The 21,883-nt window shown below is 42.1% G+C and overlaps 1 protein-coding gene across 3 annotated transcripts in view; it reads right to left on the bottom strand.

Moving 5' to 3' along the window:
* WDR59 (WD repeat domain 59) overlaps positions 1-21,883 on the bottom strand; it is an 89,434-nt gene that overhangs the window by 14,972 nt on the left and 52,579 nt on the right. For all 3 annotated transcript variants that reach the window (XM_082606960.1, XM_082606961.1, XM_082606962.1), the window contains exons 15-21: positions 20,021-20,116; positions 19,709-19,865; positions 19,136-19,205; positions 14,461-14,614; positions 4,798-4,931; positions 3,486-3,567; positions 245-357 (exon numbers count right to left, since the gene is read on the bottom strand). In XM_082606960.1, coding sequence (XP_082463086.1) covers positions 245-357; positions 3,486-3,567; positions 4,798-4,931; positions 14,461-14,614; positions 19,136-19,205; positions 19,709-19,865; positions 20,021-20,116 — 806 coding nt within the window. The remainder of the gene's footprint in view (positions 1-244; positions 358-3,485; positions 3,568-4,797; positions 4,932-14,460; positions 14,615-19,135; positions 19,206-19,708; positions 19,866-20,020; positions 20,117-21,883) is intronic.

Genomic DNA, 21,883 nt, shown 5'->3' with positions numbered 1-21,883 from the left:
CATAACTCTCTCAAGGACACATGAGTCCCAAATCCTTGTTATAAATGACAAATACTGTATAATTCCTTCTGCTCTAAGAAGTGAGTTCTGCACAGAAATTATAGCAGCCCTAAAAGGAAAGGTCTCACTTCCTCTTCTCATGCCTCAGGCCTTTGACTTTTCTCTTAGACAAAAACACTGAAAGTGTTTATAGACCTAAAATTGACATCACTCGTTTTCCTCACTTTTAGCTCTCAAAACCTACAGAGACTCCAGTAGCTGTCGCCCAAATGGATGTCGAGCCCAGGGTGTTTCCAAATCTGGGTCAGACTTCGGACCAAGGCAAAGATCCGTAGCTACTGTAGCCAGCGACCAAACCTGGACAGATCAAAGAGAAATACCCACACTCAGACTGGTGAACACAGGACTGCGAACCATGAAAGAACCCCACCTCCTCCTCCACACACAGCCTAAAGCCTTGCTACTCTGTGGGCGGCCAAAGCTGGGAGCTTACTGAAATGCAGAGTCTGACACCCCACTCCAGACCTACTGAAGCAGAATTTGCATTTTAGCAAGATTCTCAGGGGACTTGTATGCACATTTGAGAAACACTAGCCTTCAAAACTTTTAGGAAGCAGACGACAGAGGAATGACACCATGCAACAACTTCCCTGGATGGTCTATTTAACCACTGACTCATGTGACTTTTTCTGCTGCTTCATTAGTGAACTGGCAGGGAGAAAAAAATGCATTCGGTATCACACTTAAGATTGTCCTTTGCCCAAATAATGAAAAACCTTCCATTACAAAAGTTTCAGTACACCCTCTGAAGTTACAGAAAAATAGGCCAAGAAAAAATAGACTCGGCTTTCTTTTTGTTGACATCAAATCTGAGGAATATCCCCAAACTTGAAACCTCACGGGGCTTGGAGTCCTCAAGCAGAAACTAATGTCCATGATGTGTCTATTAAATCCAAGATTTAGCACATGCTAAATATAAATACATCACACCATCAACAGAGTCCCCTCCCCTCTATACCTTTAAAAATGGAATACTGGGGACTTCCCTGGTGGTCCAGCAGTTAAGACTCTGTGTTCCTAATGCAGGGGGCCCAGGTTTGATCCCTGGTCAGGGAACTAGATCCCACATGCGTGCCACAACTAAGAGCCCACATGCTGCAACTAAGCAGCCTGCATGCTGCTACTAAAAGATCCCACACGCCGCAACTAAGACCCGGCGCAGCCAAATAAATAAATAAATAAATAAAATTTTTAATGGAGTATTATTTTTGGGAAATCTTTCTTACTAGCAATACATCACTGTACGCCCACCAACTGGAAAACACTACTAGACTCTGAGAAAAACCCGAAAGGAAGAAGATACAGACTTTGAATCAAGGAGTTTAAAACAGAAGAAAAAAAGAATAAGCAAATAAAAATACTGAAAAACAGGTATAGAAACACATCAGATATGTTAAAAAAATCAATTAAATCGTGTGGCTCCAGTATACTTAAATAACCCCCACGAGTATTGGTTCAAAAGAAAAACATTCATTTCTATGATCAATGGACCACCTGGATGGTTGCTGGAAGAAGTTCATAGGTTTCTGGGATAGGAAAGGATGTTTACTACCCTGGCTGACAACTTGGGCCCATTATTTCCTCACTTGTAATACACGTTTCCTAAGTGCCTTCAACAGAAATAGTTGACAGGTTTATTCCTGTAACTCTTTGCAAGACGGTAGACACATCATCTTCAATATGTGCAAAAAGAACAACAAAAAATTCTCCAAGCATTTGCACTGATGTCATTTCCAGTCCGTTAAGGAAGACCACACCACAGTGATGATTGAAATTGCAAGAACAGCAGCAATAATTTGCCACATACTGGGTATTTACATCTACCAGACACAGGTATGGAAACTGTATGCATATTACCTTATTTAGTTCTCCTAAGGACCTTAGAAGTATTGTTCCTATTTTATAGTTGAGGAAACTGAAGTTCAGAGTGATTAGGTAGCTGCCTAGGATCACACAACATGAAAGGGACGGAGCCCAGATGTAAACCCAGGTATGTCTGAACCCCAGGGAAGGGTCTTTCCACTTCACAAAAGAAAAAAAACCTTTAGGAAGTGATTTTTCCTCAGAGAATGTTTTTTCAGAACGTGAACCAATCTTCTCATCAACCCTATGAGGCAATTATTCTTGTGGGTCTCATTTGACCAACACACAGAGGCTGAGAGAGTCGGAAATACTTGGCCCAGTGTTACACCACTAGGGAGTGGAGTCGGGCTGACGCCTCCTGTTAGAAATTCCCCACTATTTCCACTACTTTGTTTTGCCTTCTTAGTGTTTGCAGAATTTTAGGTGGCTGGGTCCTTAGAGAAAAAGATTAAATCCATGACTCTAAGTTTTACTTAAAAGGGTTTGCAGCAGAGACTTGATGGTGTTTACTAGGAGACAAAAGGAAATCTTAGGGATTTTTCAATCAGATAAAAATCAAGGGGAGGCCTTAGCTCTGGGTCATTTGGAGGGTTACAAGGAAAAAACTGAGCAGATAGGAGAGCAGCTCATAGTTTCCATTGCTCAATCTAATCCTCACACTAAAGAATAAAAGATGCAATAGAGACAGAACATAGATTAGTGGTTGGCGAGGGCTGGATGGGGGAAGAGGGGCTTGAGCAGTGACAAGTAAGGGGTGTGGGGTGCCTTTACAGGGTAAAGGAAATGTTCCAAAATTGCTTATGGTGATGATTGCAAAATGCTGTGAATAAACTAAAAGCCACTGAATGGTACATCTTAAATGTGTAAATTGCATGGTCTATGGACTACAGTCTCAATAAAACAGTAAAAAAAAAAAAAACACCAGGAATTCCCTGGTGGTCCAGTGGTTGGGAATCTGCGCTTTCACTGCCGAGGGCCCAGGTTCGATCCCTGGTCAGGGAACTAAGATCCCGCAAGTCGTGTGGCACGGCCAAACAAACAAAAATAAATAAATAAATAAAAAACAAAAAACCTCACCAATATAGGAGCAACTTGCTTAAGCACTGATGTGTTTCTGCAAAGATGAAGGAAATTTTAATTCTTGTAATATTACACCTTGTTTTAAAACTGAACATGTCTCTATCTTAAGGAATGCCTTGGTAAACCTTTTATGAAATGAAGCATTTCTAAAAGTAAAAAACAAACAAAACAGAACTGAGGGTGTAAATGGCAAAGATAGAGACATCCAAATTTACATATTAACAATCACCCTGCCCTAGAATAGAAAAGAGATGTTATAAAAACACTTAGTAAATGCTTTAGGACCTCCTCAACTAAGCACTAATAAGAAAAACATCCAAGGGATTTAAAAAGCTGCTCTAGCCCTACAGTTTGGCAAAGAAAATGGGAAAGAAATTACAAAATAGGAGGTACACCTTGAAATGTCACTAAACCACAACTGTAAAGTGAAAAGAACCTGTTCCAAGAGAATCCAGATCTCCAACAAAAAGAATGGAAAATACCTGGACGAGATCCTTCCTTCCAACAAGCAAGGCAGAAGTGGCATTCTTCTGACATGTTTCTTGAATATCATTCACATTCAATCTGAAATTTAAGAAGAATTAAAAAGTTTCTTTCCAGTTGACTTCTAAATCAATTACTCCTGGTTTAACAAATAAACTAAAAACTGCCTCTTTGGTTGTCACTCAAAATGTTTTATTCGTATTGGCCGTAAGCTCCCTTTCTACGTAACATGGAGAAAAAGCTTACCTACAGCTGACGTTACACTGTGAGCTCAGGCCTGGGGAAGGTGAAATTGCTTACCTCTTTGAAGTCAGGAAAGGAGGCCAGGTTCAAAGAACAATGTGCCAGCTAGCTTTTCTGGGGAGTTCCCCAGGCTTAAGGGTTGAATAAAAATTGATTTAGATATGTATAATGCTGACCATAGTTTCTAACAAGGAGTAATGTGTTGTACATAAACGACAAAATAAATATTTTTTATTATGTGTTCAAGTTCAGGAAGAAGGGGAAGCACAGGTCAGCAGCTTCTGTGTGCCGGTCACCCACCTCCCAGCTCCCTTCAACCAACGTGGCTCTGCTTTTAAACTGTTTTACATATTAAGGACAGGAGGCAGAATTCTGAGACTGTGCCCAAGATTGCTGGCCCCTGCTGTACATGCCTTGTATAAACCCTCCCTTTAAACGGGGTCAAGACCAGTCAATACTGATGACATATCACTCCCCTAACTGTCAAAAGGGAGGTTCTCCTGGGTGGGCCTGACCTAATCAGATGAGACCTTAGAAAGACAGTGAAGCATCAGTGAGACACTCCTGCTGGTCTTGGAGAAGATGAAATTCCCTGAGTTCTCCGGCTGCAAGGAACTGAATTCTGCTAACAACCTGAATGAGTCTGGAAGAGGACCCTGAGCATTGGTTAAGACCACCACCCGGCTGACTTCGTAATTTCAGCCTGGGGAGACCAGAGCAAGGACCCAGGTAAGCCATGCCCAGACTCCTGACCCAGAGAAACTTGGAGATAATAAATGTGTGTTGTTTAAACGCTAGGTCTGTGGTAATTTGCTATGCAGCAGAAGAAAGCTAATGCACTGGGCCTCTCCTAAAAAGGATTCCAGTATCTCAAAAACTAAAATAAACAGGGAGTTCCCTGGTGGCCTAGTGATTAGGATTCCAGGCTTTCAACTGCCTGGGTTCAATCCCTCGTCAGGGAACTGAGATCCCGCAAGGCACGGCCAAAAAATAAAATAAGATAAAATAAACAACTTTGATATTCATGTCTAAGTGGGAAGCACGGCATAGTTGAAATTCTGAACTTACATGTATAGTTCTCCCAATGACTTGTGAACAGGAAGAAGGCAGGCAATATCCTGAATGATCACTTTCCCAGCAGCCTTGATTGGTCGATTCCCAGAGTCCGATCCCTCACGCTTACTTTTCCATCTCCTTGATTTCTGGGGGAAATGACAAGATATAACTAATGGGGACTTCGATGAATGGAAACCTACATTTGCAGAGCACACCATAGTTGGGGTCATTGGTAATTTGCAGAGACCTTGCATTGCATCATGCCCACAATTATATGAATCAGCATCTGTAGAAAATAAAAGGATGACAAAGGGCATTGAGCTCATGGCCCAGAATCCTAAGAGGAAAATAAGCACCTACTGCAGTGCTATATACATTCTGCAGGTGCTCAAAAAACACCTTGAAGCCAGAATTTAAAAAAGAAAGAACAGCAAGTAAATAAGTTAGTAAAGACCACAAAAATGTGGGAGAAGAGCAACTTTTAAGGTTGGGTTCAGCCCTAGGTTCAAAATTCTTGCTTGAAACTCATCAAAGTTTTTTTTTTTTTTCTTTCCTTTTCAGACAATTTAAATTGGATTTGTTGAAATTTAATTCAGACACAGCAGTGTGGGATCTGCAAACTTTCATCTATGGGAGGCAGACACAGAAACTGAGCAGCTCAAGAAAAATTACCCTGTCTTCCCTAGCAGATTTGAATTATTTCTAAAAGTGATCATTTAGAACGTCAAAAATACCTGAGCAGAGGGACCTGGGTAATGGATGTGGAAGATCATAAGCAATTATCCTATTTCCCCAGAGCCTTCCTTACAAATGGCTACAGAGGAGCCTGTATGTGGGAAATGAGAGATGTCCTGGAAAATGAGAATTATGAGAGTGTAGCCCCATCTGGTATCCTCAAAATGACGACCAGCCAAGGGAGCAATATTCTATTTTATTTTATTGCCGGAAGTTAGAAAGGGGGTCACCAAAGTGATTCAACTCAGGAGGGAAGTGACATATTTATTAACAAAGGAGGCAAAAGGAGCCAGTGAAAGGGCCCTGGAATGTGGAGTCAGAAAACCAAGTCTTACTGGTCTTATTAACACATGCCCTGGCTCAACGCGACCCCAGGCACGTTCCTTTTTTGCGGTGAATTCAGGCTTGTGTCACTCTCTCTTTGCTCACTGGTAACTCTGGGCTCATGATAAGCTCTGTGGTTCCAATCTCACAAGGTTAATCAGGGGACAATGAAAAGGTGAGACTGCAAAGTGTCAACTGAAAAAGTGCAATTTAAAAATCTGTAATTATTATAAATGTCCATAAACTCTCGGGCATGTAGAGTATATTATTATTTAGATGGTTCATAGATAGATAAATTTGTTTTCCACCAGTGATTTTGATACAATCACTCTTCCATAAATCAGTCATGGTCTATATCCAGGCATTTCTGACCGTTCACGTCCCATCTAACCCCCAAAGTTGTCCAACGCACATAACTTCCTATAGGATTAGTAAGCAGCATGGAACCTGCTAAACCCAGGACACTCGGACTCAGTGCATGGCAGGTAAATGTAGATGTTCAGCTAAAGTATTTGAATTGTTCATCATCGTTTGTAAATACATATGCTATCAATTTGGAACCTTAACCTATTTGGTCTTAGAAGCAGTTCAGTTACTATGTATCCATACACAAGTCATTATTCTGCAACGCAAGAGGAAACTGCATCTATTCTTGGGGGCTAGTAGCCCTTCAATTCTCTGCTGGCCTTGGTTATCTTCTAAAGAAGAACTGTGATGTGGGTGCAAGTAAGGGGCGAGTGTGCTAACGAGAAAAACGGCCTGTCCGGATGGGTTGGGAGCCAGGCATTGTTTACCAACATTAGACTGTGTTGTCACACGTGCCCCGAGCACTAGGACCGGTTTTACAGAGAGTAACTCAGCATACACCGACCCTGCAGTGATGGGATGGCACAACATGGGTAACTAGAACACGGAGGGCACAAGTCCATAAACGCACTTCACTGTGACTTTCATCCAGACTTCTGGGAGTTTAAGAATCCCGGAAAATGACACACCCACAAGGCCCCACATAATTCGTCATCTCCAATGAGATTTAGGGTACTGGATTTTTTTTTTAAAGGCAGAAAGAAAAGATCTACATTCAAAAGATTCCATCTGGAATCAAATAGGATCCATCTAATTGGGTCTTCCAGGTTGGTTGAAAGGCTTCTAAAACAGTTCCAGGCACTGACTCTGGCTCCTTATTACAAAGAGAAAATAAGAAGCCCTTCAACAATTGAGCAATTCACGACAGATCCGTTTAACTGAACAGTGGAAACCACTGGACGCCTCGTGAGGGATGGGGTCTACAGCTTTCAGACCACACTGGAAACATCCACAATCGCCTGACTTTTTCAGCAAAACCAATGAAAGCATAATATTAAGGCCCATGTGCCCAAAGTGGTTCATTTGCAAATAGACTAGCTCATGTCAGAATGTTTTTCCTAGCAGACTTGAAATATTTCTAAAAAGGATCATTTTCAGAATGTCCAAAATACTTGAGCAGAGGGACCTGGGTAATGGATGTGGAAGAAGATCATGAGCAACTATCATATTTCCCCAGAGCCTTCTCTACAATGGCCAGAGAGGAGCCTGTATTCGGGAAATGAGAGACGCCCTGGACTTCACCAATGAGGATGTGAGCTTACTCAAGGCCACATTCCTAAGAGCTGAGCTTTGAACACAGGTTCTCAGGCTGCTAAGCCCATACGTTAACCTGCTTTTAAGAGTATGATTTTAGATTAAAAAGGGGGGAAAATTAAGTCCTGACTAAGCTACCTGTTAATATGTAAATAGTTTGATCCATATAAAAACAGATCCATTTCTGCATATACGGAGATCATCTGATTCCAGTGAGGGCTGTCCAACACACCACTGTCCACAATTACTCACTTCTAAAGTCACTTCTCTGCCAAGCACTGCTGAGCCAGAGCAACACGCTGATGACAGGCAGAGGCAAGCAGCTCCTGCGGCTACAGGGCTTAACACGCCAGGCTCAGACCAACTGCTGTGTTTCAGGCTGGGCTCATGAGCCTGAACCTCGCGCCGTTTAATTTCCTTTTTGGATTTGTTAGGATTCGACACATTCAGAGAAAAGAAAACTCGGGGTCCAAAGAGACGTCTCAGGGCTCTCCTCCCATTTGCAGTCTTGGGTGACGGAGATTGGCAGAAATGGGCCCATGTGAGTCATCAATAAGTCCTTGATGAACATGTAAAGATAGTGGTCTGGGCAGCTTTCTGCAACTACCCTTCACAGAATTACAGAAATCACTGTCTGTATTTCCTGGGACTTCCTTGTCAGCTTCTTGAGACACCAGGCTTCCAGGTGCTTCTCTGTTTGACCTGTACTGATGTACAGATGGTGCTTTATGGACCTCGATAAGCTGCCTTTGAGCCTACAATAGAAGGAGATTCCCTAACACAGGATCACCCTAATGATAGCTGCCACCAAGAATCAAAGTGTGAAAGCAATTAAGGGACAGCTGTTTTTGTTCATTTAATCCAGCAAGGAATAACTATAAAAACATTATAAAAAATCTTTAAGGGGGGGTCACAAAATATTTTTTTTCAAACTTGGAGGTTGATGGTTTTTAAATATGAACTATCTCCCCTTCAGGCTATGGAAGTCACTCAGCAAACCTGTCTCATGGCAAATTATTCTGGGGATTCAAATCCAACAAGGCTGCCTAAACAAGGATGTGGTAGATCTCAAATCAGGTGTCAGGGCCTAGGACCCAGGTGCTCCCTGAGAAGCATGGAGTGTTTCCTCTAGTGTTTTGGCAACAAAAATGGTTCATACCTCATCCACACCTTCCCAAGATTTCTTTGCCTTAGTATCTTGCTGGAGATTTTAGAATAACCTCTCTAGTCTGAGCACCTGTCAGGTGACGACAACAATGACACACGGGGATGAGGTGTGGCTGACCTTTCCAGGTGAGAAAAGGGCACAGGGGCCCCAAAGCCCCCTAAAACCTCCTGCATTGCTCCAGTCCCACTCTGACGGGCTTAAATGTGGATACGTTTCTGTGCAGTAAAATCGGTACCTCTGGGAGGTGAAGGACTCTGCACTTCTCTTAGGTCATCTCAATGCCCCATCGATAGAAAACACCCTTTCCCCACAGACTCCATGAGCAGGGATCGAGGGAGGAGAGACAAAGCAAGACAGACAAGTTATCACACGATGAGACTGGGATGCTCCTCTGAACAGACCAAGAAGGTGTTCATGGAATTACGGGAAACAGGACAGGGAGGATCGGGGTGGGGAGGGAGGGGCGGTGGGAGGGGGGAGGCACTGGTGCAGAGAGCACTGAATGACAACCAATAGCCAGCTTGCGACTGAACCACCAGTGTTACTGCTACAATCGGAGGCAACATCGATGGCAGTAAATGGGTTAAATGTAAAAACAGCCCAAGAATAAGCCACCAACTGCTTCGCAGCAACCCCGTCGACAATGCATAATCATCAGCAGAGTGGGCAGTGAGTCAAAATGAGTTCCTCTTTAAATAGCAGCAGGAGCAGGGACTTCTGGAAAAATCAGTGGAAACGCAGCAGCTGGGTTGGTAGGACAGGCTTTCTGAGGAAAGATGGTCACGGAGGCAGCTCCACCCCCAGGTTGTTGGGCGGCAGTGGAACTTGCTAGTCAAGGTTCCTGATTTCAACCGGTTTTTATATAAAAAGGCTATAGGACTATGCTCCTAAAATTTTTTTTGTTTTTACACCAAATGAAACTTACACAAAAGCCTCAAAGCTGCCTTGCACAGCCTGAGGTCACCATGGCACGACTGAAACACAAAGGGGGTGGGAGAGGAAGACAGAAGAGGAGAGAGTAAGCAAGAGAAAAGGAAGAGAAGATGTCCATTGCAGAGGTTTTACTGTCAATGCAAAATACTGATGGCAAGGAAAAAAATTGGTTCCAGGAAATTCCCAAAGGATTAAAATCTAGCTTCGGTGTCATGCCAGTGAAGCAGGTGGGCACTCCCCTCTTTGAACTTGAGCAAGACGATAAAAACGGAGACAAAATGGTAGAAGCCTCTTATATCTTCCTCTGCTGCCCCGCCATGCCAAAGGTAGGCTTTTGAAAGCTCTATGAAATTATACAAATACTCCAAGTGAAATTGGGTGAGCTAAAGGCTTATCACTGGGGTTCTTTCCAAGAAATCCAGCATTCAGCTTCATTTTCAAAGAAGGCCATTCACAATCCTTAATGATACCAGTGTTCACCCATCTGAAACTGATAGAACCAGGAGGCAGTCCTTGGTGCCTGACTCCCAAGAGTGAGAAATTGATTATGCTGGTCCTGAAAACCAGCCAGCCTGTCATTTCAGGTTCCTCAAAGCCAGGCAGGTGGCATTTTATTCTTGGGCCTTTGGGCAGAGACAGGATTAGTTAAGGAGAGCATTTGCACAGCGCACAGTACCGGGAAGTCGTTAATTGCTTGTATGGACCAACGTCGCCGGGCAGAGCGAGGAGACATCTGTGCGTGAAAACGTTACACCCACGAGGAGGGAAGAAAAACACCAAGAAAATTAAAAGGGAAAAAATAGAGAATAAAATGAAAGCTTCCCACACATCTGATGGATTCAAAGGTACCATAATATACTGCAAAATTGGGATGGGAATGACTGAAAAATCTGAAACTCAGCACAGCAGTGTTTAGATTCCCGCACCCCCCTCCCAACCCATCACACTCCGTACACAGCTTCAACATTGTTGTCCTTTAGTCTGAAACACATTTCAAGGTATCAGGAGGCTGACATCCACACAGCTCTGACAGAGGAACTACGATGGAGATTTGTGGTTCTCTTACAAGAATAAGATCGTAAGAAACAGGTGGAGGGACTTCCCTGGAGGTCCAGAGGTTAAGACTCCACGCTTCCAGTGCAGGGGATGCGGGTTCCATCCCTGATCAGGAACTAGGACCCCACATGCTGCGCTAAGACCCACACAGGCCAGCGCGGCCAAAAAAAAAGGAAACAGGTGGAGAACTCTGCCTCCCCTTCAAAAGCATGTGTATGTGCGAGAAGCTTCTCATTCCTAACAAGGAAGAAGTTCCTCAAGAGATTCAACACCGAATTGTTTTTGGTGTGTGGCTGGGGGGGCGCCAGGGAAACTGAAGTCTTGGCCTTGGGACTGCAGGACCATCCTCAGAGTGGTGCCACGAGGAAGTGAGAGCCTGAGAGAACTGAAGGGTGATGCTCCCCAGGGCTCTCGCTAACCACGGGCGCATACAGCACTGTTCCGGGAAGTCAGAAATTATTAACTTCAAGACCTCCTCAGTTATTTACATTAAAGCTATTTTAGGGCTTCCCTGGTGGCGCAGGGGTTGAGAGTCCGCCTGCCGATGCAGGGGACATGGGTTCGTGCCCCGGTCCAGGAAGATCCCACATGCCGCGGAGCGGCTGGGCCCGTGAGCCATGGCCGCTGAGCCTGCGCATCCGGAGCCTGTGCTCCGCAACGGGAGAGGCCATGGCAGTGAGAGGCCCACATACCGCAAAAAAAAAAAAAAAAAAAAAAAAAAAGCTATTATAGTGATGTCAACTGAAGTGAATGTGGAAGGCTGCAACATTTTTTAAATGTTTACAGGGCAATGCCTGATGTTTATCTAAAGTCCTGGGCCTTCTGATTTACCCTAAGAATAAACAATATTTCATCAGCTATTAATAGATGGTCCAGTTACCAAATGAATGTTAGCATCTCTCTGTGCCTTCTAACTTCTTATGAAATTTAATGGTTTTATTTATTTATTTTTACATCTCTCACATTAAAAAAATTTTTAAGAGCAAACATTGGAATTCCATCTGGAGAACCTTTGGGTGATATAACAAGATGACCTAAGTAGGGCAGGTTAAAAACACAAAAACAAGAGAAATAAGTATTAGTCCCCAATGGCTCTAGGAAGATATTTCTGCAATCTCCAAAATACTCTATAATTATTTCATTGTTATACTTTAATGCAGTTATATTCTTTTCCTTTCTTCTTACTCATTTAAAGCTCTCAGGGGTAGAGATCTAAACAAGAATAAAAGTATGCAGGAGATAAAATTTGGGCTGAAAATGAAGACTTAAGCACAGAGAAATTTAGTACACTGGAATCATTTCCAGGACAAAAGTAATAAAAGTGATATTATTTGACATTTGAAACTAGACACCCAAGAATCAGAAAATACTTCTCGAGGGATAAAACTGTTATTGTCCTCTGTGAGGAAGATAAGATGGCCATATTTCATTCCTGTAATTCCTTCCCCATGCCGTATGTAAATGGGATGGACATGAACAAGCTTCAAGGAGAGTTTACAAGTTTATTTTAGATTCATCACAAAATAACTGACTGACCAGTTATTAATAACTGATTTTAACTTCTTACTAGGCTGAACCATGTGAAACTTTTTCTTAAGGTCAAAAATGCTCAAATATCAGCAGTTTCATATGATTTAACCTAATAATTACTATGTGTCATACATTAAAATGTGCCTCCCTCCCCCAGGGCTTCTAGGGTTCTTGGAATAGTCTATTTCTTGGAACAGTCTATTTCCTGTGATTGCTAATTGACTGAATTATATACCTAGGATTTGTGAACTTTTCTGTACATATGCTATACATCAATACAAAAGTTTCATATGAAATTATAATAAAACTACCTCCCCCCATTTTATTCACTCACTGTCTGAAATACAATTCAGAGACCACTTACTATGTCATTCTAGGGGACTACAATGGCCTGTTTTCTGGGAAGAAGCAGCACACTGGGAATCACCCCAAAGTGAAATATCACAATCCTTCCTCCACACCCCAGCATATCCTGTCTGATAAGAGCTAATTATCTATGTGCCTTTGTTCCCTCTTCATGATTACAGTGTGTTTGTCGTAAAAGAGAGTCCAGACCATCAAAATTATAAATGTAGTAGGGCTTCCCTGGTGGCGCAGTGGTTGAGAGTCCGCCTGCCGATGCAGGGGACATGGGTTCGTGCCCCGGTCCAAGAAGATCCCACATGCCGCGGAGCGGCTAGGCCTGTGGGCCATGGCCGCTGAGCCTGCGCGTCCAGAGCCTGTGCCCCGCAACGGGAGAGGCCACAACAGTGAGAGGCCCGCGTACCGCAAAAAAAAAAAAAAAAAAAAATGTAGGCCTTACAAATGCTTCTGCATTAGGAGAGGCTCCTAAGTTATTTTGATGAAACACGACCTGTACACACTATCACAGGGTCAAAAGTGCAAGTCCCAGCTATGCTGCCCAATGTGAACCCAAGCACGAGAAGCACGGGGCATGATGCAAAGGGGAATTCAGGACTGCCTCTTTGACTAAAAGGTCTCCTCAACCTGGCCCTGGTGCTAAAGAAAATTCCCACATTTATTCAACCTTGAGTTTGTTTAGCTACTATATCAATAATAAAATGCCTTAGTTCCAACCAGTTTATCAAAGCTTCTCACCAGTTACCCACTAGCTTGCAGAAAAAGAAAAAAAAATTTTTTTGAATGTAAAGGACTTGGGAAGATAAAAGTGTTCTAAGAAGTTCTGTGACAGGTGCAGGACAGGGCGGGGTGGGGGAGGCAGTGGTGGGGTGGAGAACTCCGTCAGAGATGCAAACAAAGGGACTATGGAGCTGGCCAGAAAGTCAACAAAAAAAACCACTTTCCCTATTGGACCGAAGGCTTTGCCCAAGACTGGTCGTGTCTCAAGCATCAGTTCCTGCCACTCATTTGTCACATACGACCCTAAGACTTGACAAAGTCAGCGACAGCCAACATCATGCAAACCAGGAAGGTTAGACACTACACTGCAATCAAAGTGAAGACACCTCTAACACTTGCTGGAAATTGGGGTTTTATTTTAAATAACTCAATTTTTAACAAAAAACCAAATTTTAATTATAGTCAATCCATCATTTCTCAATTAGTGGGAGAGAGCAACAAAGAATTCCTAAGGACTGAGTTTGTGAGTAGCTCAGTGGTAACCAGTTAATACATCATGTCAGTTAAAAGACAGTTTAAGCCAGACTCAACCTGATAACACAGAAAGTTCTCAGAATCATTCCCACGCTCTGCCATATTCTCTACACTGTCATCACCAAAGGCTTCTGACAGCATAATAGCTACTTTAGGGACGATGAGTTCCTTACGAACCCAGGGACAGAAGGACAGTTTCAGGCGATTTTTGTATAAACCGGTCCATTCAAATGGGTACTTCGGTGCAGACTTAGTAGAAGTATAAAACCTCTTAGAGGTCAACTTGAAAACTTCCCACAACTATGAAGTTCCAAATATATCAGGATCCCAAGCCTTCTGAAGCATCCCTTAATTTGCTGACAAACATCAGAATACCCAGGAAGACCTGAAGCTACATGATTCTACCTGAGAGGATGGGAATCGACTTCATGTATGGGGATCACAGGACAGGGTTAAAGGGGAGGGAAGAGTACAGATTATAACAACCAACCACCCCTCCCCCTCCTATACAATTTACAGTAGTTAAAAACCAACCGAAAGGAACAAAGCAATGGTCTTTCTCTAACACATTAAGTATGAAAGGGAAAGACCACAGGGGGATCACTAATTTAGCTGTTGTGCATGGCAGGCAGGGAGGCCAAGGACAAGAATCTGGGGAAGGGATAAGAATCAAAGGCCGTGGATCGGCTGCTTACCCGCTCCTTGTAGTAGAAGGAGCTGATGGAGACCTGCTCCTTCTCACTGCGCGTGGGGCTCCCGCTGTACAAACGGAGGTTCCCAGGGGCCTCTGTGCGGATCTTCATGGGTGCAATCAAGCCAGTATGATAGGCAGACAAAGCTGACAGAGATCTGTGGTTGAAAAGGCACAATTAACCGTACTGGCTTGGATCTTTCCATAGTTCTAAGTGATGCCATTCTTAGCTCTTGATGAAATCAGGAGAAAAAGATGGATAAAATGGGGAAAAAATGAAAACTCCAAAAAGGAATCAAAGAGCACTTTTAGAACTGAAAAATGCTTTATCTGCAGAAGCGGAGAATGTTTCTATGACTATATACATAGAAAATTCAAGGGAGTCTATAAATTACTTAAACTAATAAGTGAATTTAGATACAAGGTCAATCTACAATAATCTACTGTATTTCTACATATTAAAAACAAACATTTGGAAAATAATAAAATTGCATTTACGATAGCATCAAAACACATGCAATACCAGGCTTCCCTGGTGGCGCAGTGGTTGAGAGTCCGCCTGCCGATGCAGGGGACACGGGTTCGTGCCCCGGTCCGGGAAGATCCCACATGCCGCGGAGCGGCTGGGCCCATGAGCCATGGCCGCTGAGCCTGCGCGTCCGGAGCCTGTGCTCCGCAACGGGAGAGGCCACAACAGCGAGAGGCCCGCGTACCGCAAAAAGCAAACAAACACATGCAATACCTAGGAACACATTTAAAGAAAAAATGTGCATGGAAAATATAAAATATTGCTGAGAGAAATTAAAGACTCAAAACAATAGAGAAATACACCGTGTTAATAGACTAGAAGATTCCAGATTGTTAAGGTGCCAATTTTCTCCAAGTTGATCTACAGAATCAACACAACTCCAATCAAAATATGAGCAGGCTTTTTTCTGTAGGAACCAGTAAGCTGATTTCTATTTTTACAGAAATGCAAAAGATCTAGAGTAGCCAACACAATCCTGAATGAGAATAATAAAGTTAGAGGACTTAACATTACCAGATTTGAAGACTTACTATATAAACCTACATTAACAGTGTAGTTTGGCATAAGGAGAGACCAATAAACCAAAGAAAAAAATAGAGTCCAGAAATAGATCCAAAACATACAGTCAATTGATTTTCAACAAAGGTATCAATGCAAATTCAACAAGAGCAAAATCTTTTCCATAAATGGTGCTATATATATAACAACTATATATCTCTACTGAAAAAAAAAATTTGACCCCTACCTCACATCATACACAAAAATTACTTTGAGATTAATTACAGACCTTAGATAAGGAATTTACATCTATAAATTTTTAAGAGAAACACAGAATATTTATATGACCTTGGGACAGGCAGAGATTTTTTTTAGACAGGACCCAGAAGCACTAACCCTAACACTTGAAAAGTGATAAACTGAACTGCATCAAAATTAAAAACTGCTGAAAATTGAAAATCATTAAAGAGGGACAAAGATAAGCCATAGATTAGGAGAAAATCAATACATACACCCAGCAAAAGATTTGCAATAAGTATTGATAAAGAACTACCACAAACAGATAATAAGAAACACAGTCTAAAAGCAACTGGACAAAATACTAGAACAGGCAAATCACAAAAGAAGATATCCAAGTGGTCAATTAGCACACAAAAGCTGTTCACCATCATTAGTCATCACCATGGAAGCACAAATTAAAGCACAATGAGATAATACTACACACCCACCACAATGGCTAAAGCTGAAAAGACTAAAAACACCAAGTTTTGGAGAGGATGTGGAGCAGCAAGAACTCTGAAACGTTGCTGGAAGAGTATAACATGGCATAACCACGGGGACAGACTTTTTGGCAATTCTAATAAAATTAAACACGCACGTATCCTATGACCCACGGATTCTACTCCTTGGGTAGAAAAATTAATACACATGTCCATAAAAAGACTTGTATGAAATTAAAAAACAAAAAAAGACTTGTATGTATAGGTCTACATATAATAAAATAAAAACTGGAAATAATCCAAATGTCCATCAACAGGAGTATGAATAAGCAAATTATATTATTTTCATACCATGGAACTACTGATACATGCAACCACATGGATCAATTTCAAAAATGTTAAGTTGAGCACAATAAGCCAGACATAAAATAGTACATGCTGGATGATTCTATTTAGATGAAGTTCAAGCACAGGCAAACTAAACTTCAATGATGGAAGCAGAAGAATCATTTCCTCTGGGTAAAGGGACCAGGGAACTTTTGGGAGTGAGGACAAGGCTCTGTATCCTGATCTGGGTGCTGATCATCAAGGTACAGACTTCACATTTGGGTACCCTAAATTATACCTCAATACAATACTGTTAGTATGAAAAATGTTCTAATAGGAACATTTTCCCACTGACCCAAAGTCCAGATACAGATATCTGTTGTTTCCTTTTTTTTTTTTTTTTTTTTTAATATATTTTATTTTTGGCTGCATTGGGTCTTTGTTGCTGTGTGTGGGCTTTCTCTAGTTGTGGTGAGCAGGGGCTACTCTTCGTTGCAGTGTGCGGGCTTCTCATTGCAGTGGCTTCTCTTGTTGCGGAGCATGGGCTCTAGGCGCATGGGCTTCAGTAATTTTGGTGCACAGGCTTAGTTGCTCCACAGCATGTGGGATCTTCCCGGACCAGGGCTCGAACCTGTGTCCCCTGCATTGGCAGGCGGATTCTTAACCACTGCGCCAGCAGGGAAGTCCCTGTTGTTTCCTTTTAAGAGTAGGTGATTGGGGGCTTCCCTGGTGGCGCAGTGGCTAAGAATCTGCCTGCCAATGCAGGGGACACAGGTTTGAGCCCTGCTCTGGGAAGATCCCACATGCCGTGGAGCAACTAAGCCTGTGCGCCACAACTACTGAGCCTGCGCTCTAGAGCCCACAAGCCACAAATACTGAGCCCATGTGCCACAACTACTGAGCCCGTGTGCCAAAACTACTGAAGCTTGCGCACCTAGAGCCCGTGCTCCACAACAAGAGAAGCCACCGCAGTGAGAAGCCCACGCACCACAATGAAGAGTAGCCCCTGCTCGCCGCAACTAGAAGCCTGCATGCAGCAACAAAGACCCAACTCAGCCAAAAACATAAAATAAATTAAAAAAAAAAAAGAGTAGGTGATTGTTTTCTAGTCCAACCTTTCAAATAAGGAATCTAGTGTAATGTAGGGCGTTCTCTGGCATTTAACTCCCACTTCTTGTAGGGCCAAGTTCTCATCTGCCTGGGTTACTGCAGAAACTGGCAAACTCCCAGGACAGCCGTAGCACCTGCTCATGAACTTGGTGCAATGTCCTTTCTTTTTTGTTAGCTTAGCTATTCATTATTAAGTATGCTAATTATATCATATACAGTATAACCAGGTGTTTGTAGCAGGAGGGTTTCCAAGTTATCCTGGTCATCACACTGCAGAACCAGAAGTCTACAGCATAATATTTAAGTTTAAAAAAACCACTAATATGGGAAGGTTGTAAAGGTGTGGGGACAGGGGTATATGTACTCTGCACTCAGTTTTGCTATGAACCTAAAATTGCTCTAAAAGATAAAGTGTATTAATTAAGAAAAAAATTTATAATATGATCCAGTCATTCAGTTCCTAGGTATATATCCAAGAAAAATGAAAAAATATATATCCACACAAAATTTGCACAGAATGTTCATAGCAGCATTATTCATAATGGCCAAAAAGTGGAAACAGTCCCAATGTCCAATGACCGATGTATGAATAAATAAAACATGGTATATACATGTGATGGAATATTATTTGTTAATAAGAAGAAATGAAGTACTGATACATGCTACAACATGTATGATCCTTGAAAATATACTAAGTGAAAGATGTCAGTTACAAAAGAACACACATATAATTCCATTTATATGAACTGTCCAGAATAGGCAAATTTATAGACAGAAAGTAGATCAGTGTTTGCCCAGGGCTGGAGCAATGGGGGACTTAGGGACTGGGGTGACCCTTAAGGGATTCAAAGTTTCTTTTTGGGATAATGAAAAGGTTCTAAAATTGACTCTAGGGATGGCTGCGCATACACTACATGTGTGTGGTAATGTTAGAAGTGGCCTATTAGTGTTACAGGACTATAGATGATCTCTTGCTATTTTTCTAGTTTTATTTAATATTCAGATAATACTTTAGCAATAGGGGAAAAGCACATTAAAAAAGAATTTGCCCTGTTTTGACAACAGTTTTTATCAAGCAACTCCTTCTAGTAGTAACTTTACAGTAGAAATCTCAGCTTGGGTGAAATTCAATGAACCATGATCTTTTGGGAATAAATCTTTTTTTTTTTTTTTTTTTTTTTTGTGGTATGCAGGCCTCTCAATGTTGTGGCCTCTTCTGTTGTGGGGCACAGGTTCCGGACGCGCAGGCTCAGCGGTCATGGCCCACGGGCCCAGCCGCTCCGCGGCATGTGGGATTTCCTGGACCGGGGCATGAACCCGTGTCCCCTGCATCTGAAGGCAGGCTCTCAACCACTGTGCCACCAGGGAAGCCCAGGAGTAGATCTTATAATGAGTGTTTACTGATAACTAACACAAATTGTCCAAAGACAAATTCCCAGATGTCTGCCTATTTCTGGCCCACGAATGTAGCTTACACCTGCATCTCCCAGACTCACCTCGGAGTAGGCTCAGTCGGAGACACTGCTCGGTGCATCGTCATGGGCCTTGTGAAATACACCAGGTACCCTGTCAAAGGAGACATCACACGTGCACATCAAGGTCAATGAGCTGGTCGTGGGAAACCCTAAGAAAGCGCTGGTCAATCTTTTGTCTACCTCAATATACCTGAAGGATAAGACATAGTATCCTAAGCTACATAGGCTCACAACGGCAGCCGTACTTAATAAAAACAAAGATAAGAATCTCCAGGATTCAAGAGAGATGGGATATATGTGGTTTGGAAAAAGTCTTCACAGGTACTTTATATTTCCTATGTGTATTTTCAATAGGTTGAGTCAAGACTCAAATTCACACTCATCAGAATGAAACAAGTTAAGTCTGTACATCTGGTGAACATTCTTAGGGTATGTCCCCAGATGCCAATTTGGCATCAGATAACACTATGACAGAAATCTTTTGAGTTCTCAGGAAATAAAAACAAAGAAACATTTTCTGATGGAAATTTTTATACAGACATTCTTAGCTTCTCTCTCTCTCAATCTAGAATCAGAGAATCAAAAGAGACCAACCTGCCCCGCAGAATCTGGCCCCCGAGGTCCTGGGAAAGGGAATATTGGCATCCTGGTAGGACCCATAGGCGGTGGTCACCCGGGCAAATGTCGGTAGGGGTGGCGTGACAGAGTTCGGGAGTGCAAAGGGATTGCTGGAAGCGCTGTCTTCTTGGTTCTGAAATTTTAAAGTCAAGAGACTAAAACCCACAATCTGTCTTCAAGCCAAATTACAAAACAGGACACATTATTCCAAGATCAGGGAGCCCAGGATTTTAGGGAGGAGGAAAGGAAACGAAACCCCAAAGCATAGGTTGGTAACAAGTATCCCACCACAAAAGACTCAAGGCAGGAGACGAGCTGGCGCAGGCAGGGCTCCAAACAGCTCTGGTTGCGTTTCACTTTTTGCAGGGAAGTGTCTTTCAGGATCTGGAAAAGGCACAAAACGCAGTCAAGAAGAGCAACATTCTTTCTCCTGATTCTTTTTTATTGTGTGAAGCATCGGAAGCAGCGACGATGCTGGGGCACCGGAGCGTGGCTGTGTCTGAGGCTGCCAACACAACACACCACCTTCCCCCTCCCCGAGAGGCTCAGAGAGAAGATTCATTTGTGAATCCTCTTCCAGAAGCCCTTTCCTTTGCCATGGCAGGCACATGCACTGGCTCTGAGAGAGCACGATTAGAACCACCATTCTTCCTTTATAGTGAATTCTACTCCTTTGCTCTCCCCCGACCCCACCCTCCTCCATGAGAAATCTCAGCATCACTTAGAGTGATATCCTCCAGTCTGGACTGAAAACTGTTCCATGTGATACATACATGCCAGGGGGAACAGATTTCACTTTAGTGAAAATTAAAATGTACCTTTTTTTGGGGGGGTCCTTTAAAAATATAAAGCCTAATATACCTGGACAAAACTGTAATTCAAAAAGATACATGCACCCCTATGTTCATAGCAGCACTATTCACAATAGCCCAAACATGGAAACAACCTAAATGTCCATTGACAAATAAATTGATAAAGAAGATGTGGGACATACATACAATGGAACACTACTCAGCCATAAAAAAAGAACAAAATAATGCCATTTGCAGCAACATGGATGCAACTAGAAATTATCATACTAATTGAAGTAAGTCAGAAAGAGAAAGACAAATACCATATGATATCACTTATATGTGGAATCTAAAATATGGCACAAATGAACCTATCTATAAAACAGAAACAGACTCACAGACATAGAGAACAGACTTGGGGTTGCCAAGGGTGAGGGGGAAGGGAGACAGATCGCCTGGGAACTTGGGGTTGGTACATGTAAACTATTTCATTTAGAATGGATAAACAACAAGGTCCTACTGTATAGCACAGGGAACTATATCCAGTCTCCTGGAATAAACCATAATGGAAAAGAATATTAAAAAAAGAATGTATATATGTGTATAACTGAGTCACTTTGCTGTACAGCAGAGATTGGGGCACAACACTGTAAATCAACTATACTTTAATAACATATATATTTTATATACATATATATATGGAGCTTAACATTTTAAAGCACATGCTATCGATATAAACTGACATATACATACTGAAGATAGGCATGTAACTTGGACCTGGGCTGTCTAACATGGAAGTCATTACCGGGCTATAAAGCACATGAAGTGTGGCTAGTTTGGATTGCGATGTGCTGTAAGCATAAAATTCACACCAAAAGTTGAAGACTTAGTACCAAAAAGAAAAAAAAAAAAGAAGGTAAGCTATCGCAATCATTTTTATACTGCTTACATGTTGATATGATAATACTTTGGATATACTGGATTAAATTAAAATATTATTGAAATTCATTTACCTGCTTTTTTTTTATTAGTATGGCTACTAGAAAATTGAAAATTACATGTAGTCTGCATCACATTTCTATTGGACAGCACTGAATTAGACTTTTAAAACACTTGCTTATCCTATCATTTTTATACCAATCGAAAAATCTATCTTTTTTGTATGTCCAAACAGGCAACGAAATGTTCAGACTCCAAGGACAAAATGTCAAGTACCACAAAACCTGAGTAATTAGCATTTCACAGACCCTTACAAAGCTTGAACAATTTCTTGGTTACCTATCATACCCCAAGAAGATAGAACAATCAACTGTATATAACACAAACTAGGCAAAAAATGAATAGCATTCAGGTCAACTTG

This window comes from Mesoplodon mirus (genome assembly GCF_964341445.2).
Source record: "Mesoplodon mirus genome assembly, chromosome: 19".
Taxonomy (NCBI): domain Eukaryota; kingdom Metazoa; phylum Chordata; class Mammalia; order Artiodactyla; family Ziphiidae; genus Mesoplodon; species Mesoplodon mirus.
Note: the sequence above shows the minus strand (reverse complement) of the source record. Positions and strands in the feature narration are given on the sequence as shown.